This window comes from Salvelinus namaycush, chromosome 24 (assembly GCF_016432855.1).
Source record: "Salvelinus namaycush isolate Seneca chromosome 24, SaNama_1.0, whole genome shotgun sequence".
Classification (NCBI taxonomy): Eukaryota; Metazoa; Chordata; class Actinopteri; order Salmoniformes; family Salmonidae; genus Salvelinus; species Salvelinus namaycush.
This window is the reverse complement of record NC_052330.1, coordinates 21,939,996-21,966,082: the sequence shown is the minus strand read 5'-3', so window position 1 is coordinate 21,966,082 and position 26,087 is coordinate 21,939,996. Positions and strand designations below refer to the sequence as shown.

General features: G+C 43.9%; 2 protein-coding genes and 1 pseudogene across 2 annotated transcripts; 2 read left to right on the top strand and 1 right to left on the bottom strand.

Moving 5' to 3' along the window:
• Positions 1-280: 280 nt before the first annotated feature.
• Positions 281-649, bottom strand: LOC120019333 (small proline-rich protein 2H-like). The gene has a single exon (XM_038962627.1). It carries the CDS (start codon positions 647-649, stop codon positions 281-283), a length of 369 nt encoding a protein of 122 aa, XP_038818555.1.
• Positions 650-8,183: 7,534 nt separating this feature from the next.
• Positions 8,184-9,194, top strand: LOC120019347 (G-protein coupled receptor 6-like). The gene has a single exon (XM_038962639.1). The coding sequence runs from the start codon at positions 8,184-8,186 to the stop codon at positions 9,192-9,194; it is 1,011 nt and encodes a 336-aa protein (XP_038818567.1).
• A 6,132-nt stretch (positions 9,195-15,326) lies between these two features.
• On the top strand, positions 15,327-25,433 carry LOC120019332 (annotated as a pseudogene).
• The last annotated feature ends 654 nt before the right edge of the window (positions 25,434-26,087 follow it).

Here is a 26,087-nt window from a genome sequence, read left to right as displayed (position 1 = left end):
TGAGAGTCAGGAAGCAAGTACAGGAAGGGAGTGTTATAATGAATAAACAAAACAATAATCATGAAACACAAACAACACACCAACATGAAAACAGAGTCATTAACACCTGAGGAAAGAACCAAGGGGAGTGACAGATATAGGGAAGATAATCAAGGAGGGATCAGTATAGGTGACAGTACCCCCTCCCCGACACGAGGCTCCAGCCGCAGGACGCCGTCAAAGGGGACGAACCCAGGGATCAGGAGCGGACTGGTCACCCATGCTGATGCGTGAGAACCTGTCACGCCAGCTGAGGCACGGGAACCTGTCGAGTCAGCTGGGGCACAGGAACCTGACAGATCGGTAGAGGTAGGGGAGCCTGGCAATCCGGCTGAGGCATGAGAACCTGACAGATCGGTAGAGGTAGGGGAGCCTGGCCATCCGGCTGAGGCATGAGAACCTGACAGATCGGTAGAGGTAGGGAAGCCTGGCGATCCGGCTGAGGCATGAGAACCTGACAGATCGGTAGAGGTAGGGGAACCTGGCGATCCGGCTGAGGCATGAGAACCTGACAGATCGGTAGAGGTAGGGGAGCCTGGCGATCCGGCTGAGGCATGAGAACCTGACAGATCGGTAGAGGTAGGGGAGCCTGGCGAATCGGCTGAGGCATGAGAGCTTGACAAGCCGGCTCAGGCAGGGGAGCCTGGCGATCTGGTTGAGGCTTAAGGTGTTATTCTGTAACGAGCGCACTGAGAGTCGGAAGCAAGTACAGGGAGGGAGTGTTTTAATGAATAAATAAAACAATAAACACGGAACACAAACAACACACCGACATGAAAACAGAGTCAATAACACCTGAGGAAAGAACCAAGGGGAGTGACAGATATAGGGAAGATAATCAAGGAGGTGATGGAGTCCAGGTGATGGAGTCATGAGGCGCTGGTGGGCGAGACGATGGTGACAGGTGTGCGGGATAATCAGCAGCCTGATGACCTAGAGCAGGGGTGTCAAACTCATTCCACGGAGGGCCTAGTGTCTGCAGGTTTTTGGTTTTTCCTTTCAATAAAGCCCTAGACAACCAGGTGTGGGGAGTTCCTAACTAATTAGTGATGTTAATTCATCAATCAAGTACAAGGGAGGAGCGAAAACCCGCAGACACTCGGCCCCCCGTGGAATGAGTTTGACACCTGTGACCTAGAGGCCGGACAGGGAGTATAGGTGACAAGTATTTTGAGAAGTTATTCAAAATAGATTTCCCTTTTCAGTTATTGAATTGATATTTCAGTTTTCTGAAATATCTGAGTTGACTGGCTTTGATTTGAGATCAGTAGCTGGTTAGATCACAGGACGTAGACAGGGTGCAGACAGGCCTGGGGCATTGGGTTCTTTGATTCAAGCTAGTGATATCTTAGGAGCTGATAGTAAGCTACTCTTTATTAGCTGCTGATGCATACATGTGGTATTTTACCTGGCTGACCACACCTACATTCCCACACAGTGGCGCAGCCATAGCTGATGTTCTCAAGAACGATCAGTCCTAATTGCCTACAGGTGTGATTGAGTGAGTGGGCAGTGTGGAGTATTTGAATTTAGAAAATGCTCTGTTATTAAAATACTTTTTTTGCTCCATGAATTAATACAACTGTGTACTCCGCCATCTTGTCTATTTCTTGTCTTCTGTCATTGATCGAGACAGGTGTCTGTCATCATGACATGCAGCACTTTGGGGTGGACTCCCACTCTCTTGATCAATGAGAGAAGACTTGAAATAGACAAGATGGTGACGCGAGCCTACCAGAAGAGCTAAATGCCTTTTATGCTCGCTTCGAGGCAAGCAGCGCTGAAGCATGCATGAGAGCACCAGCTGTTCAGGACGACTATGTGATAACGCACTTGGTAGCCGATGTGAGCAAGACCTTTTAAACCGTTCAACATTCACAAAGCAGCTGGGCCAGACGGATTACCAGGACGTGTACTCAAAGCATGCGCAGACCAACTGGGAAGTGTCTTCACTGACATTTTCAACCTCTCCCTGACCGAGTCTGTAATACCTACATGTTTCAAGCAGACTACCATAGTCCCTGTGCCCAAGGAAGCGAAGGTAACCTGCCTAACTGATTACCGCCCCGTAGCACTCACGTCGGTAGCCATGAAGTGCTTTGAAAGGCTGGTCATGGCTCACATCAACACCATCATGCCAGAAACCCTAGACCCACTTCAATTTACATACTGCCCCAACAGATCCACAGATGACGCAATCTCAATTGCACTCCACAATGCCCTTTCTCACCTGGACAAAAGGAACACCTATGAGAGAATGCTGTTCATTGACTACAGCTCAGCGTTCAACACCATAGTGCCCACAAAGCTCATCACTGAGCTAAGGACCCTGGGACTAAACACCTCCCTCTGCAACTGGATCCTGGACTTCTTGACTGGCCGCCCCCAGGTGGTGAGTGTAGCCAACAACACGTCAGCTACGCTGATCCTCAACACTGGGGCCCCTCAGGGGTGTGTGCTTAGTCCCCTCCTGTACTCCCTGTTCACCCACGACTGCGTGGCCAAACACGACTCCAACACCATCATTAAGTTTGCTGACGACACAACAGTGGTAGGCCTGATCACCGACAACGATGAGACAGCCTATAGGGAGGAGGTCAGAGACCTGGAAGTGTGGTGTCAGGACAACAACCTCTCCCTCAATGTGAGCAAGACAAAGGAGCTGATCGTGGACTACAGGAAAAGGTGGGCCGAGTGAAGCGGGTAGAGAGTTTCACGTTCCTTGGTGTCCACATCACCAACGAACTATCATGGTCCAAACACACCAAGACAGTCGTGAAGAGGGCATGACTATACCTTTCCCCCTCGGGAGACTGAAAAGATTTGGCATGGGTCCCCAGATCCTCAAAATGCCCCAAAAATTGTCAAAGACTCCAGTCACCCAAGTCATAGACTGTTTTCACTGTTACCGCACGGCAAGCGGCACCGGAGCGCCAAGTCTAGAACCAAAAGGCTCCTTAAACTCTTTATTGAACTGTATTGTTGGTTAAGGGCTTGTAAGTAAGCATTTCATTGTAAGGTCTACACATGTATTCGACGCATGTGACAAATAAAGTTTGATTTGATGGGGGCGTAGACATTGTTGGATTTTCTTCATGAAACAAAAAAACTATTTGTTTTAATGTATGGAGCATTTACTAAATTCAAACGGACCCCCTGCAGCTGGACAACGACATTCCATGAGACTCCTGTTTCCACCAATTGAGGACGAAGACAGTATCTCCAAGCTAAGGTTGCTCGTAAATGATCTGTGCTACACCAAACAGTACCTATCCTGTAACTCCCAGTAATGGATACCAAAACTCTTTGGTTAAATCACATTGCAGGTGCCTATGGGGGCATCGAGATGCGTTGGGAGCGGACGCCAGCTCCCTGGGACGCAGTTTGGAGACGGTGTCTGGTTGGCTAGATAGGAGTATTTAAAATAACTAAAACAGTCGTTCATGCTCTAACTTTTGTGAAAATATTGAACTATAATAAAATGCATTTTCTAAACTGGTGATCTGTAACTGAACTGTGCAGGGAACATGATAGGCCATTAAGGTTTAAATCCTTCTCATTAAACAGAAGGTGGCGTAGTCTACATAGAGCCTCTTTAAAAATACCGTCGGCTACACATATTACTCAAACGTAAACTTGCATACTTGCTATGTCTCGACCACTACCTCCGGAGGTAGCACGACATTCGCACGACTGTTGCCCCCCTTGAAGCAGGGCAGTCTAAACAGAAATGTGTTGTTGAGCCAACACTCCTACAGTACAAATGGTTATAGCAGACCAATGTTTTTGAAATGTACAGCTGAAATGTATAGACATTTTCCTGATATTTGAGACTTGTTTTATTAAGCTTTTACCTGAAATTAAAGTAATAGCATGTTACATTCTGAAATTGTCACAGTAGCTGCCGGCTGCACTGAGCCAAGTAAAACTAAGTAAGCCCATGGAAACATTAAAGCCCTTTACACAGACAGACAACTGCGATTGGACAATAAAACCGACAGGGCTGAGCTCGCTGTATGCAGGGTTGCATTGTGTCGGCCTTTGCAGCTGTAATTAAAAACTTCTTCAGGCTAGGGTCCTTTTTTCTCAATTTCAAGTAAACTGCCTGTTGTGCAGGCCCTGAAGCCAGGATATGCATATAATTTGTTCCATTGGAAGGAAGACACTTTGAAGTTTGTAGAAATTTTAAAATAATGTAGGAGTCTGTAACACAATAGATATGGTAGGAGAAAATCCAAATTTATTTGAGAGCCAATGCTCTTACAATGGAAAGTATAGGCAAATAATGAAATCTAGCTCCCAGTGTGCAATTCCTATGGCTTCAACTGGGTGTCGGCACTCAATGTTCAAGGTTTCAGGCTTGTTTCTTCCAAAATGAGTAAGAATAATGAGTTTTACTACAGGGACACAGTCTTGGAAATTCGTGTGTGCGCGCGCCATGAAGACAACGCGCATCTGCTAATATTGGTTTCCTATTGAACATACTTCTTTCCGTATGAAATATTATAGTTTGATTACATTTTAGGGTATCTGAGGATTAAATAGAAATGTATTTTGCCTTGTTGAAACAAAGTTTAGGGGTAGATATTCGGATTCATATCTTGGCATGTTGAACGAGTGGATTGCTGAAATCGATGGCTCCAACTAAACTGACTTTTGGGATATAAAGAAGGATTTATCTAACAAAACGACACGACATGTTATAGCTGGGACCCTTTGGATGACAAATCAGAGGAAGATTTTCAAAAAGTAAGTGAATATTTAATCACTATTTGTGAATTTATGAAACCTGTGCTGGTGGAAAAATATTTTGATGTGGGGCGCCATCCTCAAACAATCGCATGGCATGCTTTTACTGTAAATGCTACTGTAAATCGGACAGGGTAGTTAGATGAACAAGAATTTAAGCTTTCAACCGATATAAGACACTTGTATGTACCTAAATGTTTAATATCCATATTTTTTATGATTCTTTATTTGAATTGCGCGCCCTCCAGTTTCACTGGAAGTTGTCCCGCTAGCGGGACGCCTAGCCTGAAGTTTAAAGATACTCATACAGCATGTTTTCACTATTATTTTGATTAATTCCAGTCAATCATTTTGGATTAAAAAGGCCCTGGTAGTCTAGCCACCTGAAGTTTGAATATAAACCAAATTTGATAACATTCACATTTTCTCAGAACACAAATAAATGGGCTTATTTTAGGCAATAAATACATACACTAGTATGTGGACACCCCTTCAAATGAGTGTATTCAGCTATTTCAGCCACATCCGTTGCTGACAGGTGTATAAAATCGAGCACACTGCCATGCAATCTCCATAGACAAACATTGTCAGTAGAATGGCCTTACTGAAGAGCTCAGTGACTTTCAACTTGGCACCGTCATAGGATGCCACCTTTTCTAACAAGTCAGTTCCTCAAATGTATGCCCTGCTAGAGCTGCTCCGGTCAACTGTAAGTGCTGTTATTGTGAAGTGGAAACGTCTAGGAGCAACAACTGCTCAGCTGTGAAGTGGTAGGCCACACAAGCTCACAGAACGGGAGCTCTGAGTGCTGAAGCGTGTAGCGCATAAAACGCGTGTAGCGCGTCTGTCCTCGGTTGCAACACTCACTACCGAGTTCCAAACTGCCTCTGGAAGCAATGTCAGCACCAGAACTGTTCGTTGGAAGCTTTATGAAATGGATTTCCATGGCCCGAGCAGCCGCACACAAGTCTAAGTTCACCATCCGCAATGCCAAGCGTGGGCTGGAGTGGTGTAAAGCTCACCGCCATTGAACTCTGGAGCAGTGGAAACTAATTCTCTGGAGTGTTGAATCACGCTTCACCATCTGGCAGTCCGACGGAGGAATCTGGGTTTGGCAGATGCCAGGAGAACGCTACATGCCCAAATGCATAGTGCCAACTGTAAAGTGTGGTGGAGGAGGAATAATGGTCTGGGCTGTTTAACATGGTTCGGGCTAGGCTCCTTAGTTCCAGTGAAGGGAAATCAATGTACAATGACATTCTAGACGATTCTGTGCTTCCAACTTTGTGGCAACAGTTTGGGGAAGGCCCTTTCCTGTTTCAGCATGACAACGCCCCCATGCACAAATCGAGGTCCATACAGAAATGGTTTGTCGAGATCGGTGTGGAAGAACTTGAATGGCCTGCACAGAGCCCTGACTTCAACCCCATCGAACACCTTTGAGATGAATTGGAACACCTAATGTGAGCCAGGCCTAACCGCCCAACATCAGTGCCCAACCTCACTAATGCTCTTGTGGCTGAATGGAAGCAAGTCCCTGCATCAATTTTCCTACATCTAGTGGAAAGCCTTCCCAGAAGAGTGGAGGCTGTTATAGCAGCAAAGGGGGGACCAACTCCATATTAAAATGGCCATGATTTTGGAATGATATGTCCGATGAGCAGGTGTCCACATACTTTTGGTCATGTAGTGCAGCTTAGGCTATAAAAACATGACTTTACGTTTTCGCAGGCTCACTACTCCCGAGTGGCGCAGCGGTCTAAGGCATTGCATCTCAGTGTTAAAGGTGTCACTACAGACCCTGGCTCGATTCCAGGCTGTATCACAACCGGCCGTGATTGGGAGTCCCATAGGGCCCGTTGTCCGGTTTAGTGTTTGGCCGGGGAAGGCCGTCATTGTAAATAAGAATTTGTTAACTGACTTACCTAGTTAAATAAAGGTTAAATAAAGATGGGATCAGAGCGCATTGGCTTCCCTAGTCTACCTCCAGCTGTGGTTGTTATCAGTAGGCTATACTTGATCAGACTGAAGCACAGACTAATAGGTGGCATTATGTTTTGGTTGCATTATTCAATATTGTAATATGTTTTATTACAATAGTTTATGCTTACTGGCTAGTGGCTACTATGATATTTATGGTCAATTTGAGCAGCAGAGCAAGAATGTTGCGTTGCCAGCCACAACGAAAGGTAAGACAGGGTTGTAACGTGAATTGAAAAGTGAAAAGCCACTCCGCTCCTCAGAATCTCGTAGTGATAATAGTGGACCTATAAGGATGGTTAGGTTACCACATCTAGAAAGCCGTACACAGAGAATGCAGTTTCAGCACAAGCACTCCCACACACATCACACACAGACACACGCACAAAAATGTATCCTGACTCTTACACCTTTCAGGACTGGATTACTTTGACTAGTGTCTATCCGCAACCAGTAACTTTCTGATATAAGAAATGTGCCATTTCATCTTTTTTTCTTCAAGAGAGGGTCTGTAACCAAGTGAAATTAGCATTAGTCCGACTGTAATCTGTTTGGCCGTGCGCTGAGCAGGGCGCTGTGAAGTCTTCATGGGCAGAGAGCCGCTGCATGGGCTACACGTTTTACCTTGAGCATGTGATCGCGGTCGGCCTTTTCATGTCTGCCTGTCTGTATCTCTCCTCTCTCTCCTCTCTCTACAGTATGTGACCTGACGTCACTTGGGTTTAATAGCGCTCCACCGCTTGCAAACGTCAGTCTTTACCGTTCTGGCTCTCGCGCTCTTGTCCCTCTCCCCCGCGCCAGTCAATGCTTCAGGTCGCACCTGCCCTTGGTGTCTCGCCTATGCGAGGGAAACGGAGCCAAGCCGAGGGCTTTACCTGAGCTATTTCGAGGAAAGGGACAGTTGTGATTTTCCGAAAGCTGTGTAAAACGGAGAGGTACGTAGCCTACATCACCATTTCACAAGGTAACTACAACTTGGTGAATAGACGATGTGCTACTTTATTGAGTTTTGATAATATTGTGTATCAGTTTGTTTCGTTATTGGGAGTTAAGTGGGACATGAGTGCATTTTTATCTACGATCATAGCCTATTATTCCGTTTCAAGTTTCAGCACCATGGATAGCTCCTCGGTCACTGCTCTTCATGCGGTTGGACATAAAGCTTTTGGATAATATTACCGTGATGTCATAACAGTTTTAGATATCTGTCTTTTATGAGGTTTTTCATGATTCAGGTTTAGCGTTTTTAGCCACTGCATGAGTTGCCCACGTTTCCGCACCACAGATACCTCCTACCCTGCTGTCTCTAGGCATTGCATATTTTTAAATATGGCAATTGTGAAACTAAACTGCAATCTCTCTCTCTCTCTGTGTCATTCTCTCTTCAGGAGGGAAAAGGAGACACATTCGCAGACATGAACGAGACTTTCCTCGGTAACGACACTGTTGCGACGGCCACGTCGGCTGGAAAGGCTTTCCCGTGTATGGAGGCCAACTATCCAGAGAGAAACGGTAGCCTGGAACTATCCGCCGCCCCGCAGGACTTCCCCATCAACCCGTGGGACATCATGCTTTGCATGTCGGGCACCGTCATCGCCTGTGAGAACAGCATCGTGGTGGCTATCATCTTCTATACGCCCACCCTGCGCACCCCCATGTTCGTGCTCATAGGGAGCCTGGCCACTGCGGATTTACTGGCAGGCATGGGATTAATCCTCAATTTCGTGTTCCAGTACGTCATCTCCTCAGAGACTATCAGCCTTATTACTGTTGGGTTCCTAGTGGCCTCCTTCACGGCGTCCATCAGTAGCCTGCTGGCTATAACGGTGGACCGGTACTTCTCTCTCTACAACGCACTGACTTACTTCTCAGAGAAGACGCTCCACTATGTGCACCTGATGCTGGTGGGCACGTGGGGCGTGTCTATGTGCCTGGGCCTGCTACCGGTGCTGGGCTGGAACTGTCTGGACGACCCGAACTCGTGCAGCATCGTGCGCCCGCTCACTCGCAGCAACGTGACATTGTTGGCGGTCTCCTTCTTCGTCATCTTCATACTCATGCTGACTCTTTACTTCAAGATCTGCAAGATCGTATGCCACCACGCGCACCAGATCGCTCTTCAGAAGCACTTCTTCACTGCCTCGCACTACGTGGCCACCAAGAAGGGCGTGTCCACGCTGGCCATCATCCTGGGCACCTTCGGCGCGAGCTGGCTGCCCTTCGCTATTTACTGCCTGGTGGGAGAGCGCGAGTACCCGTTGGTGTACACGTACGCCACGCTGCTTCCGGCCACCTACAACTCCATGATCAACCCAATAATCTACGCCTACCGTAATGCCGAGATCCAGCGCTCGCTCTATGTCCTCTTCTGCGGCTGCTTTCAGACCAACGTAGCCTACCGCTCCAGGTCACCCAGTGAAGTTTAGAGGGGTGCTGAGTGAACTCTGATGACAGTGTGTTTGTGTGTTGGCCACCGATAATTCGCTTTCAGTTGACTGTAAATGCTTTAAACAAGTGGATTCGGCGCTCAAATATATATCTAACATAAGTATCTGCACTTTATTGCAACTGAAGACCAGGACACAGTCCGTCTGAAATGCTGTGAACAAGAACTTTTGTGACGAAAATAAAAACGTCATCATGAATGTATTTATATAAAAAAAAATATGAAAAAACTAGCACTTTATTATGTATTTGAAATGCCGAAGCAGTATTGCATAGGCCTATATATATATGTTGGAGTTGTACTTTGTATTTGTCAGTAATGTGGGTCATTTTCTATTTTGTAAAGGTGTCTATATTGTACATTTTATACGAGATGAGTATATGAATAAAATGAGAAAATAAGAACTGAATCAGTGAGCGCCACACGTGTTTGGTTGCCACGTGTTTCTCTAAAAGTGTTCTCGTGCGGCATCTGTCTTTTCACTCGGTGTCTTCCTGTTTTCTTCCTCTCCGACCATCTCCCCCTCTGGGTGGCTGTTTAGTTAGGCTAATGGCACATTGACTCAGTCAGTGCCGAAGAATGGCTTCAATTTGCACCCAGACATATTCAAAACGTGTTTTCTCAAAGTGTGTGTGCATGTGCGAAAGAGAGAGAGACACACAATCGTGCATTGATAGAGTAGACCTACATTACGTGCATTTGCCCACTAGACGGTTCAAACTTATGTAAGCCCTGTGATGGAAAAAATAACAAATTGTTATACTTGAGTAAAAGTAAAGATACTTAAATATAAAATATAAAAATCACCTAGTAAAATACTACTTGAGTAAAAGTCAAAGTATTTGGTTTTAAAAAATAAACTTAAGTACGAAAAGTAATTGTAATTGCTAAGATATACTTAAGTATCAAAAGTAAAAGTATGAATAATTTCAATTTCCTTATATTAACCAAACAACACCATTAATAAAAAATAACAAGGGAATTCACAGATAGCCAGGGGCTCACTCCAACACTCAGACATCATTTACAAAGAAGCCTGTACAGTACCAGTCAAAAGTTTGGACACACCTACTCATTCAAGGGTTTTTCTTTATTTTTACAATGTTCTACATTGTAGAATAACAGTGAAGACATCAAAACTATGAAATAACACATATGTAATCATGTAGTAACCAAAAAAGTGTTAAACAAATCTAAACATATTTTATATTCGAGATTCTTCAAAGTAGCCATCCTTTTCCTTGACAGCTTTGCACACTCTTGGCATTCTCTCAACCAGCTTTACGAGGAATGCTTTTCCAACAGTCTTGAAGGAGTTCCCACATATGCTGAGCACTTGTTGCCTGCTTTTCCTTCACTCTGCTGTCCAACTCAGCCCAAACCATCTCAATTGGGTTGAAGTCCGGTGATTGTGGAGGCCAGGTCATCTGATGCTGTGACGATCTTCTTCATCTGAGGAACAGGAAAGATCGGACCAAAACGCAGCGTGGTAAGTGGCCATGTTAATTTATTATAACTGAACACGAAAATACAAAATAACAAAGTGAATGTAAGAAACGAAAATCGAAACAGTCCTGAAAGGTGCAACAACACAAAACAGGAAACAACTACCCACAAACCACAGGTGGGAAAAGGCTACCTAAGTATGGTTCTCAATCAGAGACAACGAATGACAGCTGCCTCTGATTGAGAACCACACCCGGCCAAACACATAGAAATAGAAAACATAGAAAAAACATAGAATGCCCACCCCAACTCACGCCCTGACCAAACCAAAATAGAGACATAAAAAAGGAACTAAGGTCAGGGCGTGACAGATAGATGCAGCACTCCATCACTCTCCTTCTTGGTCAAATAGCCCTTACACAGCCTGGAGGTGTGTTTTGGGTCATTGTCCTGTTGCAAAAGAAATGATAGTCCCACTAAGCGCAAACCTAACCTACTACATAATTCCATGTGTGTTAAAAAAGCTAATATTTTCTTTAGCAATGTAATGAAATAAAAGTTGTCGAAAATATGAATAGTAAAGTACAGATACCCCCAAAAATACTTAAGTAATACTTTATAGTATTTGTACTCTACACCACTGTATAGGCCTACATGACCTGCAGGTCATCAACAACAGACCGTCAACAACAGACCGTCAAGCTGGGGGGCACAGTCAGTGACTGGAAACAAATATTGGGAAATGAGTCAAGCACGGCTGTTAGTTACTGTAAGTTGGTAATGGTATACTTAATTACATCTAGCATTAGCCAAAAGGACAAGGCGTTCCAACATCACAGTCACAGCTGCGCTGAACGAACCCTCTGTACTGAGCAGGCCCACGGTGTCGATAATGTAACTCTGTACTGAGCAGGCCCACGGTGTCGATAATGTAACTCTGTACTGAGCAGGCCCACGGTGTCGATAATGTAACTCTGTACTGAGCAGGCCCACGGTGTCGATAATGTAACTCTGTACTGAGCAGGCCCACGGTGTCGATAATGTAACTCTGTACTGAGCAGGCCCACGGTGTCGATAATGTAACTCTGTACTGAGCAGGCCCACGGTGTCGATAATGTAACTCTGTACTGAGCAGTCCCACGGTGTCGATAATGTAACTCTGTATTGAGCATGCCCACGGTGTCGATAATGTAACTCTGTACTGAGCAGGCCCACGGTGTCGATAATGTAACTCTGTACTGAGCAGGCCCACGGTGTCGATAATGTAGCTCTGTACTGAGCAGGCCCACGGTGTCGATAATGTAACTCTGTACTGAGCAGGCCCACGGTGTCGATAATGTAACTCTGTACTGAGCAGGCCCACGGTGTCGATAATGTAACTCTGTACTGAGCAGGCCCACGGTGTCAATAATGTAACTCTGTACTGAGCAGGCCCACGGTGTCGATAATGTAACTCTGTATTGAGCAGGCCCACGGTGTCGATAATGTAACTCTGTACTGAGCAGGCCCACGGTGTCGATAATGTAACTCTGTACTGACACATCCACTTTGGTTTGATAAGATAATGTTATTAACGATATTAGCCTATATGATCACATGCAATGAGAAAGGTCTACCACACATGCATAAAATAATCTCACTGAACTAGACTGATAATATGCTAAATTCAACAGATCTTTATTTTGGTTATCTAGAATGACAAACTTTTTAATATTCCAGTGAAAGTGATTGCCCAATCTCTCTCTGTGTGTGTGGCCCCATTGATACCCTACTTATGAGGCAGTCTGTTGGTGCATCACTCCTTCGGGATGACTCCTGATAACCACTGATTAAACCGAACAAGAGTCTGCGCAGCTTCGGAACGCTCCCGCACAATAGTTTATCTGCCAGCCTGTTTAAACAGACATCCATCCCGCGCGGTGATGACGTCCAACGGCCGCGAGGGATGGAGGACGAGCGTCCCAGGACTCTGCTTGAAAAACCATCTATCTCACCTACTCGTGAATGGCTTTAACACGCGCTTCCCAACTGTGTTCCTCTAATTACTGTTGTCGTGACTGATTCACAAGTTTTCCTCTCGGTTTATTGAATTGTAGGCTATTACCCGGTTTGATTTGGTTATTCGGCAGTAGGCCTGGCCTAAAGTCACATCAGTCCTGAGGGCCACAGACTTATCGAAAGTCGATCGATATAAGATCGCACCTTTGACGTTTGTGCTCTGTGCGGTACAAGGAGAACTGGAGGAAAGGTTGCCGCACGCAGGTAATGGACCGTGTAGTTTGAGATGTTTGTTCATTGTAGTGAAATCTGTACCTGGACAGATGTTCCATCTTTTTTTAACTGAGTCAAGTCACTTAAGGGTGTCCTCATCCAAAGTGCTCTGGCCTTGCCGCCTGTTTGTTTGCGCTTTATAACATCGCAGAGTCATCGCTTTATAACTCGCTCATGCGTAGGCGGGCCTAACTAAATAACAACCACACCACAGACTCGACAGTGGACACTTTTGTAAAGGCTACAGCACAAAGGTGGATGAAGTCTCAGATTGTGAGCGAGAGCAGCATGGACAACCACTGACCTCTTCTCTTTTAGGCAGGAGGTACTCTAAGATCCACTCCTACACTTCACTAGTCCCCTCTTCAATCCACCGCTGTTTGAGGTTTTATTCAGTTCTTTCACTGCACGGACTTGCATAATTATGGCCATGCGGACACATACATACTAAGTTAATTGCTCAGTACTAAAATCATGTTCAGTGTCGGTAGGTTGGGTGCTGTGCTCTAGTAGTGCTGAATGGACAGCACACACTCTGCTAGTTCTCTAATGTCAAACCACTGTATACAATGTAGCTCTCCCTGTGCCTCTCTCTCACTTAGATAGTGTAATCTACATTTACAACTCTACATTAACGTTACCCACGTTAAACCAGTCAGTGACTGCTGTGCTCAGACTCTGGTATGAAAGTCATTACCTAATGAAGGTGGAAGGAGGTAGGGCTGGAGACAGAGTGTGTTATGTAATCCTGGGCACAGTAGCACTCAGTGCAATCTCTATGTTTGCTCAGAGACACAGTATTAATACTCAACTTTAATTAGCCTTATGGGGGAATGTAATGCTAATGTTACTGATGATGGAGCTATTACACATCACATATATAGTACTGTACAGATGCAGGATCTACATTTGATCAGCCTGTTGCAGGAGAACTTTCCTGGGTTATCTAGAATGGTGGTTATTTTAAACTTGTAGTGTATTTGAGGCTATAAAAGGCTTTTCTGAAGTTTGTAATTTTTTACTTTGAAATGTCAGACTTGATTTTCCCTTACGAAAAATGTATCAACCCCTACAGAAATGTCCATTAATTATAATCCACATAATAACTCACATTTCCTGTTGCTGCAGGATTATTTTCCTTATATAGAAACTGGCTCAAATGAAGGTCCAACATCTGTAGTTGGTTTCTCTGATTTACTTAGGTGTGTATATGTTCATTGCCTGGATTCCTCTGAAACATCAGTAGAACAGAGTGCTATTCAGTTTGCATTCCAGGCTGCTATTCCCCTGATATGCAGTATGGTTTTCTGTTTCGTCAAGATCTGCTGCCTGCCATAAAGAGCTAGTTGATCTGATTGAGTGATTATTTTTCTCTGGGGTGCTACAGGACAGTATAGTTGTTGGTTCCTTCTGCTGCATAGGATGTCCATTCCTCGGTGAAATGGTCAAGGTGACATGCTGGAAGATTGTGTGACTTCTCTGTCGATACCAAGCGACTGGTCTACTGATTGTGTTATGATCAGTCCACCTCCTCTCTCTCTTGGGATCAACGTGCTCAATACACACACACACACACACACACACACACACACACACACACACACACACACACACACACACACACACACACACACACACACACACACACACACACACACACACACACACACACACACACCTGGGTCTCAGTAATTGTCTCAGACAGGCAGGTTAGATTATATCCAGTGTCCACATCTCCTGTGTTGAACAGCCCCGTTACCTCCTTCCCCCGCATCTGTCTGTACAAATAAACTGTGCGTGTGTGTTTACTCAGAGCTTGTTAGCATGTTCTGGCTCCTTCCAGAATCTGACAGGGTACTGTTTGTGACCTCCTCCCCATCCCCCTGAGTGGTGTGATGCTTGTTTATGAGTCTGTGTGATTACATGTGTACAAATATCTTTAGAACTGCTCTCAGCAAGACACAGCATGATAGGCCAGTCAATATTGTATGATTGCAGAGTATCATCATGCTAGAGCCTCAGGTTTTCCCTTGGTCTTCCCTGTCCCACCCCCATCTGCAATGGTTGAGCAAGAAATGTGAATCCCAGAGGACAGATGGAACGACTAATGAAGATGCAGTAAAGAAGGTGTGTGTGTGTGTGTGTGTGTGTGTGTGTGTGTGTGTGTGTGTGTGTGTGTGTGTGTGTGTGTGTGTGTGTGTGTGTGTGTGTGTGTGTGTGTTTACTCAGAGCTTGTTAGCGTGTTCTGGCTCCTTCCAGAATCTGACATGGTACTGTTTGTGCCCCCCTCCCCAGCCCCATGTTTGGTGCGGTGTGTTATGGTGTGTGTTATGGTGTGGTGTGTTATGATGTGGTGTGATATGATGTGGGGTGATATGATGTGGGGTGATATGATATGTTATGGTGTGGTGTGGTATGGTATGATATGGTGTGGTGTGATATGGTGTGGTATGCTGTGGTGTGGTATGATGTGGTGTGGTATGATGTGGTGTGGTATGATATGATATGGTGTGGTTTGATGTGGGGTAATATGATGTGCTATGGTGTGGTGTGGTATGATATGGTGTGGTGTGGTATGATGTGGTGTGGTATGATATGGTATGATGTAGTGTGATGTGGTGTGGTATGATGTGTTATGGTGTGGTATGACGTGGGGTAATATGATGTGTTATGGTGTGATGTGAAGTGCTATGGTGTGATATGATGTGGGGTAATATGATGTGTTATGGTGTGATGTGGAGTGCTATGGTGTGGTATGATGTGGGGTAATATGATGTGTTATGGTGTGATGTGGAGTGCTATGGTGTGATATGATGTGGGGTAATATGATGTGTTATGGTGTGGTATGATGTTGTGTGGTATGATGTGGTGTGTTATGGTGTGATGTGGTATGATGTGGGGTGATATGATGTGGTGTGATATGGTGTGGTATGCTGTGGTATGATGTGGTGTGGTATGATGTGGTGTGTTATGGTGTGATGTGGTATGATGTGGGGTGATATGATGTGGGGTGATATGGTGTGGTGTGATATGGTGTGGTATGCTGTGGTATGATGTGGTGTGGTATGATGTGATGTGATATGATGTGGGGTGATATGGTGTGGTGTGATATGGTGTGGTATGCTGTGGTATGATGTGGTGTGGTATGATGTGGTGTGATATGATGTGGTGTGGTATGATGTGGTGTGATATGATGTGGGGTGATATGGTGTGGTGTGATATGGTGTGGTATGCTGTGGTATGATGTGGTGTGGTATGATGTGGTGTGATATGATGTGGTGTGGTATGATGTGGTGTGATATGATGTGGTGTGATATGGTATGATGTGGAGTGCTATGGTGTGATATAATGTGGTGTGATGTGGTGTGATATGATGTGGTGTGGTATGCTGTGGTATGATATGGTGTGGTATGATGTGGTGTGGTATGGTGTGGTATGATGTGGTGTGGTATGATGTGGTGTGATGTGATGTGAGGTGTTATGGTGTGGTATGATGTGGTGTGATGTGGAGTGCTATGGTGTGATATGATGTGGGGTAATATGATGTGTTATGGTGTGGTGTGGTATGATATGGTGTGGTATGATGTGGTGTGGTATGATATGGTATGATGTAGTGTGATGTGGTATGATGTGGTGTGGTATGATGTGGTGTGATATGATGTGTTATGGTGTGGTATGATGTGGGGTAATATGATGTGTTATGGTGTGATGTGGAGTGCTATGGTGTGATATGATGTGGGGTAATATGATGTGTTATGGTGTGGTATGATGTTGTGTGATATGATGTGGTGTGTTATGGTGTGATGTGGTATGATGTGGTGTGGTGTGATGTGGTGTGATATGGTATGATGTGGTATGATGTGGTGTGGTATGGTGTGATGTGGTATGGTGTGGTATGATGTGGTGTGGTATGATGTGGTATGATGTGGTGTGGTATGATGTGGTGTGGTATGGTGTGGTATGATATGATGTGGTATGATGTGGTGTGATATGATGTGGTGTGTTATGGTGTGATGTGGTATGATGTGGTGTGATATGATGTGGTGTGATATGATATGATGTGGTATGATGTGGTGTGGTATGGTGTGGTATGATGTGGTGTGGTATGATGTGGTGTGATGTGATGTGAGGTGATATGATATGGTGTGGTATGATGTGGTGTGGTATGATGTGGGGTGATATGATGTGGTGTGATGTGATGTGAGGTGATATGATATGGTGTGGTATGATGTGGTGTGGTATGATGTGGGGTGATATGATGTGGTGTGGTATGATGTGGGGTGATATGATGTGGTGTGGTATGATGTGGGGTGATGTGATGTGGTATGATGTGGTGTGATGTGTTATGGTGTGATGTGGTGTGGTATGATGTAGTGTGTTATGGTGTGGTATGATGTTGTGTGATATGATGTGGTGTGGTGTGTTATGGTGTGATGTGGTATGATGTGGTGTGGTATGATATGATGTGGAATGATGTGGTGTGATATGATGTGGTGTGATATGATGTGGTGTGGTATGATATGTGGTATGATGTGGTGTGGTGTGATGTGATGTGGTGTGATATGGTGTAATGTGGTGTGATATGGTGTCATGTGGTATGGTGTGATGTGATATGATGTGGTGTGATATGATGTGGTGTGGTATGATATGTGGTATGATGTGATGTGGAATGATGTGGTGTGATATGATGTGGTGTGATATGATGTGGTGTGGTATGATATGTGGTATGATGTGGTGTGATGTGGTATGATGTGGTGTGATATGATGTGATGTGGTGTGATATGGTGTAATGTGGTGTGATATGGTGTCATGTGGTATGGTGTGATGTGATATGATGTGGTGTGATATGATGTGGTGTGGTATGATATGTGGTATGATGTGGTGTGGTGTGATGTGGTGTAATGTGGTGTGATATGGTGTCATTTGGTATGGTGTGATGTGATATGATATGGTATGATGTGGTGTAATGTGGTGTCAATGTGGTGTGATATGGTGTCATGTGGTATGGTGTGATGTGATATGATATGGTATGATGTGGTGTAATGTGGTGTCAATGTGGTGTGATATGGTGTCATGTGGTATGGTGTGATGTGATTTGATATGGTATGATGTGGTGTGATATGATGTGATGTGGTGTGATATGGTATGGTGTGATGTGGTATGATGTGGGGTGATATGATATCATATGGTATGATGTGGTGTAATGTGGTGTGATATGGTGTCATGTGGTATGGTGTGATGTGATATGATATGGTATGATGTGGTATGATGTGGTGTAGTGTGATGTGATGCTTACAGGGGCAGACTGGTCAAAACATACCTTGTTCCTGTCCCTTCGTGATCTTAGAAAGTGTATGTGTGTGAGGAAGTCGGTGATTGTGGAGGCCAGGTCATCTGATGCAGGACTCCATCACTCTCCTTCTTGGTCAAATAGCCCTTACACACACTGGAGGTGTCTTGTGTCATTGTCCTGTTGAAAAACAAATGATAGTCCCACTAAATTCTAACCAGATGTGATGGAGTATTGGTGCAGAATGCTGTGGTAGCCATGCTGGTTAAGTGTGCCTTGAATTCTAAATAAATCACCAACAGTGTCATCAGTAAAGCACTCCCACACCATGACACCTCCTCCTCCATGCTTCATGGTGGGAACCAAAAATGCGGAGATAATCCGTTCACCTACTCTGCGTCTCACAAAGACACGGCGGTTGAAACCAAAAATCTCTTTTGATTTATCAGACCAAAGGACAGATTTCCACTGGTCTAATGTCCATTGTTCATGTTTCTTGGCCCAAGCAAATCTCTTCTTCTTATTGGTGTCCTTTAGTAGTGGTTTCTTTGCAGCAATTCGACCATGAAGGCCTGATTCATGCAGTCTCCTCTGAACAGTTGATGTTGAGATGTGTCTGTTACTTGAACTCTGTGAAGCATTTATTTGGGCTGCAATCTGAGGCTGGTAACTCTAATGAACCTATCCTCTGCAGCAGAGGTAACTCTGTGTCTTCCTTTCCTGTGGCGGTCCTCATGAGAGCCAGTTTCATCATAGCACTTGATGGATTTTGCGACTACTCTTGAATAAACTTTCAAAGTTCTTGAAATGTTCCAGATTAACTGACCTTCATGTCTTAAAGTAATGATGGATTGTTGTTTCTCTTTGCTTATTTGAGCTGTTCGTGCCATAATATGGACTTGGTCTTTTACCAAATAGGACTCTCTTCAGTATACCACCCCTACCATGTCACAATACAACTGATTGGCTCAAAAGCATTAAAAAGGAAATAAATTCCACAAATTAACTTTTAACAAGGCACACCTGTTAATTGAAATGCTTTCCAGGTGACTACCTCGTGTAGCTGGTAGAGAGAATGCCAAGAGTGTGCAAAGCTGTCATCAAGGCAAAGGGTGGCTACTTTGAAGAATCTCAAATCTCAAATATATTCTGATTTTTTAAACACTTTGTTGGTTACTACATGATTCCATATGTGTTCTTTCATAGTTCTGATGTCTTCACTATTATTCTACAATGTATAAAATTGTAAAAAATAAAGAAAAACCCTTGAATGAGTATGTGCGTCCTAACTTTTGACTGGTACTGTACATACAAAACACTGGAAAAATATGTTTTTGATTGCACTGTCCCTCTAAGAACATTGGATGAAGTATAATGGGTATAGTAATTGATGTGTAGGAATAGAACAATAACAAAAGCTATGTACCTATATAGATGTACAGTGCATTTGGAAATATTCAGACCCCTTGACTTTTTCCACATTTCATTACGTTACAGCCTTATTCTAAAATAGATTAAAATGTTTTTTTCTCTTTCATCAATCTACACACAATAACCCATAATGACAAAGCAATTGTATCAAATTTATTAAAAGTTAAAAACTGAAATATCACATTTACATAAGTATTCAGACCCTTTACTCAGTACTTTGTTGAAGCACCTTTGGCAGCTATTACAGCCTCGAGTCTTCTTGGGTATGACGCTACAAGCTTGGCACAACTGTATTTGCGGAGTTTCTCCCATTTTTCTCTGCAGATCCTCTCAAGCTCTGTCAGGTTGGATGGGGAGTGTCGCTGCGTAGCTATTTTCAGGTCTCTCCAGAGATGTTTGATATGGTTCAAGTCTGGTCTCTGGCTGGACCACAAGGACATTCAGAGACTTGTCCTGAAGCCACTCCTGCGTTGTCTTGGCTGTGAGTTTAGGGTCGTTATCCTGTTGGAAGGTGAACCTTCGCCTTCCAACAGGATAAAGCATGCCGCCACCATGCTTCACCGTAGGGATGGTGCCAGGTTTCCTCCAGACGTAACGTTTGGTATTCAGGCCAAAGAGTTCAATCTTGGTTTCATCAGACCAGAGAATCTTGTTTCTCATGGTCTGAGTCTTTTAGTTGCCTTTTGGCAAACTCCAAGTAGGCTGTCATGTGCCTTTGACTGAGGAGTGGCTTCCGTCTGGCCGCTCTACCATAAAGGCTTGATTGGTGGATTGCTGCAGAGATAGTTGTCCTTCTGGAAGGTTCTCCCATCTCCACAGAGTGACCATTGAGTTCTTGGTCACCTCCTTGACCAAGGCCCTTCTCCCCCGATTGTTCAGTTTGGCCAGGCGGCTAGCTTTAGGAAGAGTCTTGGTGGTTCCAAACTTCTTCCATTTAAGAATGATGGAGGCCACTGTGTTCTTGGGGACCTCCAATGCTGCAGAAATGTTTTGGTACCCTTCCCCAGATCTGTGCCTTGACACAATCCTGTCACAGAGCTCTACAGATAATTCCTTCAACGTCATGGCTTGGTTTTTGCTCTGACATGCTCTGACATGCTCTGTCAACTATATAGACAGGTGTGTGCCTTTCCAAATCATGTCCAATCAATTCAGTTTACCACAGATGAACTCCAATCCAATTGTAGAAACATCTCAAGGATGATCAATGGAAACAGGATGAACCTGAGCTCAATTTCGAGTCTCATAGCAAATGGTCTGAATACTTATGTAAATAAGGTATTTTTGTTTTGTGTTCTTTATTAATCTCCAAAAACTTCTAAAAACTAGTTTTTGCTTTGTCATAATGGGGTATTGTGTGTAGATTGATGACGAACAAAATGTATTTAGTCTATTTTAGAATAAGGCTGTATCATAACAAAATGTGGAAAAGGTCAAGGGGTCTGAATACTTTCCGAATGCACTGTACGTACACCTGCAGAATTCTCAAAAGCTTCTACATTTTCAGAATAAAATATGTTAAATGATTGAGGACATCACTGGGTATCCTATGTGCAAGCTACATTTTGCTTGAAAGCAGTTTCCAGATCCATCGGATGTAGTGATCACAATACAGTAGCCATATCTAGGTAAACCAAGGTTCCAACAGATGGGCCTAATATAGTGTATAAGAGGTCATAGAATAAGTTTTGTAGTTATTCATATGTTGTTGATGACAAAAAATATTTGTTGGTCCGTGGTGTGTAATGAGGAGAAAACAGACTTGACACATTTATGAAATTGCTTATTCCAGTTACTAAAAGCATGCACCTACTAAGAAAATGACTGTAAAAACTGTTAAATCCCCATGGATTGATGAGTAATTGAAAAATTGTATGGTTGAGAGGGATGAGGCAAAATGAATGGCAAATAAGTCTGGCTGAACAAACGATTGGTAAACATATTGCACATTGAGAAATCCTGTGACTAAACTGAATAAAAAGAAGAAGAAACTACACTATGAAACAAAGACAAATTACATAAAGAATGATAGTAAAAAGCTTTTGGGTTACTCCAAGCAGTTTAGTCACCTCAACTTGCTCAATTTCCACATTATTTTTTACAAGATTTAGTTGAGGTTTAGGGTTTAATGAATGATGTCCCAAATACAATGCTTTTAGTTTTAGAAATATTTAGGATGACATTTTGGGGAAAAAAGCTAACTCAGCTCCTTCATTCATTGAATCAAACCAACTGATATTGCCAACTACTTAATGATTTTTTCATTGGCAAGATTAGCAAACTTAGGCATGACATGCCAGTAACAAACATGAACACTACACATCCAAGTATATCTGGACAAATTATGAAAGACAAGCATAAAGTGAGTGTGGAAAAGGTGAAAGAATGATTGTTGTCTATCACCAATGGCAAGCCACTGTGGTCTAACAACTTGGATGGAAAATTACTGAGGATAATAGCTCATGATATTGCCACTCCTATTGGCCATATTTTAAATTTAAGCCTACTAGAAAGTGTGTGCCCCCAGGTCTAGAGGGAAGCAAAAGTCATTCCGCTACCTAAGAATAGTAAAGCCTCCTTTACTGGCTCAAATAGCCGACCAATTAACTTGTTACCAACCCTTAGTAAACTTTTGGCACAAATGGTGTTTGACCAGATACAATGCTATTTTACAGTAAAGAAATTGACAACAAACTTTCAGCATGATTATAGTGAAGGACATTCAATAAGCACAGCACACAAATGACTGATGATTGGCTGAGAGAAATTGATGATAAAAAGATTGTGGGGGCTGTTTTGTTAAACTTCAGTGCGGCTTTTGACATTATCAATCATAGTTTGCTGTTGGAAAAACATGTGTGTTATGGCTTTACACCCCCTGCTATATTGTGGATAAAGAGTTACCTGTCTAACAGAACACAGAGGGTGTTCTTTAATAGAAGCCTTTCCAACATAATCCAGGTAGAATCAGGAATTCCCCAGGGCAGCTGTCTAGGCCCATAACTTTTTTCAATCTTTACTAATGACATGCCACTGGCTTTCAGTAAAGCCAGTGTGTCTATGTATATGGATAACTCAACACTATACATGTCAGCTACTACAGCTTAAAGAGTTGCAGTTAGTTTCAGAGTGTGTGGCAAGGAATAGGTTAGTCCTAAATATTTCTAAAACTAAAAGCATTGTATTTGGGACAAAGCATTCATTAAACCCTAAACCTCAACTAAATCTTGTAAAAAATAAATGTGGAAATTGAGCAAGTTGAGGTGACTAAACTGCTTGGAGTAACCCTGGATTGTAAACTGTCATGGTCAAAAAATATTGATACAACAGTAGCTAAGATGGGGAGAAGTATGTCCATAATAAAACGCTGCTCTACCCATTAACATCGACGGGGCTGTAGTGGAGCGGGTCGAGAGTTTCATTGGGAACTGTAGGTTGGGATTTTTGATCTGCTTACATGTACATTGAATAACACAGCAGATTTTCGGCATTGTTTTGTTATTTCTCAATAACAGAAAATCAACAACGTAGTTGGCTCTTTTACAATGGGGATCAATTGGAAATAATGTTTGTTTTCTTGTGGCCGTGGTCGAGGGGAATTCCTTATTATTACGTGCATATCAACTCGGAGTATACCACGGTTACCACCGCCAATCTCCCATCCCTGGCTGCCTGCCTTACCGGACTGAGCCATACTACCATCAGATATTTGATATCTGTATCCTTTCATTAGATAAAAATATCAAACATCCTTCCTCCAAAGGACATTAGGAAATTACCCTCTTGAAATGCAGCCACTATAATGCTTCTATTCCCTGTCTTTTATTTATTTATTTTTTACAGATGCCTCGCTTCATGCCCTCTGAACATGCCCCTATACCAAACGAGCCACACCAACGTCTGACTTCCATCCCAGTCTGCCTGTCTGAGCCATTACTTTGTGTTAAATCAAATAATTTAGGTAAGTACAAACCTTCATGAACTTTTGTGCACCCTCACCATAGAAAAACTATGGGTGCATCTCAATACTCTAAAATGTTTCTCTCTCCTTTTCTCTTCTCCTTCATTTTTACTGGTCTGAAACATAACAATAACAATAAACACAGCAGAAAGCAATATGGTGGATAACTACCAGGAATGTGCTTTCACCTGTCACCTGTCAGAGCAAATGGAGGAAAGGAGACGAGGGAAGGAGACACGGGGAAGAGACGAGGCAAGGAAGCCACTTGAGACTATTGATATTCACCCAAAGGCTGCTCAGTGCAATGATGTTTTCACACAAATAATGAATATGGTGGCCATATTAGGACAGCCTCGGGCTCAGCAGGAGTTGCCTTACTGCTGACAAAGAGGCTGTCCTATGGACACTGTACATGTATAATAAATGGGCTTTGGTCTGGCACCAGAAGTCAGGCAGTGTCACTGACATAGAAAGCATGTTGCTACCATCTACTGGGGACATTGATTTAGTCAGAGCGCTTGAGAGTAGCTCATCATATGAGTCTACCTGAGCCAGCAGAGGGCAGTGTTACACAACCTTTACAACAGATCTGTGCCAAGTGTGTGGATGGGAGGGAGTGCGTGGTCATTTTTTTATTTACACTAATGGGGCTAGTTTCCTGGACACCGATTACACATAGTCCTGGACTAAAAAACACTTTAAATTGACATGCTCTATTGAGCCAGGACAAGGCTTAATCTGTGTCTGGGAAACTGGCCCATGAGGTCCTCACATGTTACACAAAATTTTAGGCCAATAAATGGAGCCCTCTAGGCCAGGAAGCAGGAGGAGGAAAGGCAACAATATCACTGATTCAACTCACTTTCTCGTGTGAATGTATTGTGTGAAAGACATAGCAGGAAGAGTAAATGTTGCCAACAAGGCCGGAGTTAGAGAAACTATAAGAAGACTCCCTACAGGCATGAATAATAGTATTCACATTTATATTTACTTTGCTACGACTATCTAGTGATTGAATCTCTCCCTCCCTCATACCATTCTTTCTTACACACACACACACACACACACACACACACACACACACACACACACACACACACACACACACACACACACACACACACACACACACACACACACACACACACACACACACACACAGACAGACACACTCACACAGGCACCCACACTGATTTAAATAAGCCTCATGCGCCAGAACAGTGTGATTGTGAAGAAATGTATTCCCTCTTAATCCTAGCAGACCTACAGCTGATGTATTAAAAAGAGCTTGTGTGTGTGTGTGTGTGTGTGTGCGTGCGTGCGTGCGTGCGTGCGTGCGTGCGTGCGTGCGTGTGTGTGTGTGTGCGTGCGTGCGTGTGCGTGTGACACAATAAATAAGTGTCTCCAGGAGAGGTTACATTGTGGTTACAGATGGAGTAGAACAGAGTGGGGGGGCACAAGTGAAGGAACTGCTGGAACGAGGAGGAGTAGGAGGACTGCAGCAGCTCCCCTGCAGCAGCTCCCCTGCAGCAGCCTCCCTGCAGCAGCCCCCCTGCAGCAGCTCCCCTGCAGCAGCCTCCCTGCAGCAGCTCCCCTGCAGCAGCAGCCTCCCTGCAGCAGCCTCCCTGCAGCAGCCCCCCTGCAGCAGCTCCCCTGCAGCAGCAGCCTCCCTGCAGCAGCCTCCCTGCAGCAGCTCCCCTGCAGCAGCCTCCCTGCAGCAGCTCCCCTGCAGCAGCAGCCTCCCTGCAGCAGCAGCCTCCCTGCAGCAGCCTCCCTGCAGCAGCCCCCCTGCACCACTTGTGCACCAAGAATGGATTTAACTTCACATAGGCAGTTTATACATACAGATGTGGAATCTTAATTGGATCACTTTGTTGCTGAGAATTTTACTGCAGATGAGCTTCATGATTGACATAAAATCAGTGAAAACCCACATTAACACGGTTATATTAACAATATTAATGTTGCCTACTTTTGGCCAGCTAATAGCCTTACCAAGCAACATTATGGACTAAATGTTCAAATCTTGTTACTGCAGGATTATTTTGCTGTGACAAATTAGGTCAAATTAAGATCCGAAATCTGTCTAGTACTGAAATCTGTTTGTGTTTGAGAGAGTGAAGAGAGGGAAGGTTATCGTCATGAGGTGTAATGCATGGTGTCCCCATTACTGATTCAGGAAGACGTCTCTGAACCGTAGCCCTTTGGGTACACCACTACCGGAAAGCACACACAGGCCCTGGATCAGTGGTTACCTCATGGTTCATGAAGTGAGATCGGGTGTTTGGGGGCTTTAGATGGAATGACTAACCCTGGATCAGCTATCTATCGTATATATGAGTAAAGAATAAAACACAAAACAACAACTCCTGAAACATAACATTAGCTTTTATTAATTCAAGCAAACTGTTACAATTACATAAGTTACATGTTACACGGTTTGATATTTTTTTAACCCAGGGTTCGGTTTCCCC

What these genes read in the sequence shown, in the direction of transcription:
- LOC120019333 (XM_038962627.1), bottom strand. Translation starts at nt 649, where the DNA reads ATGCCTCAGCCGATTCGCCAGGCTCCCCTACCTCTACCGATCTGTCAG.
- LOC120019347 (XM_038962639.1), top strand. Translation starts at nt 8,184, where the DNA reads ATGAACGAGACTTTCCTCGGTAACGACACTGTTGCGACGGCCACGTCG.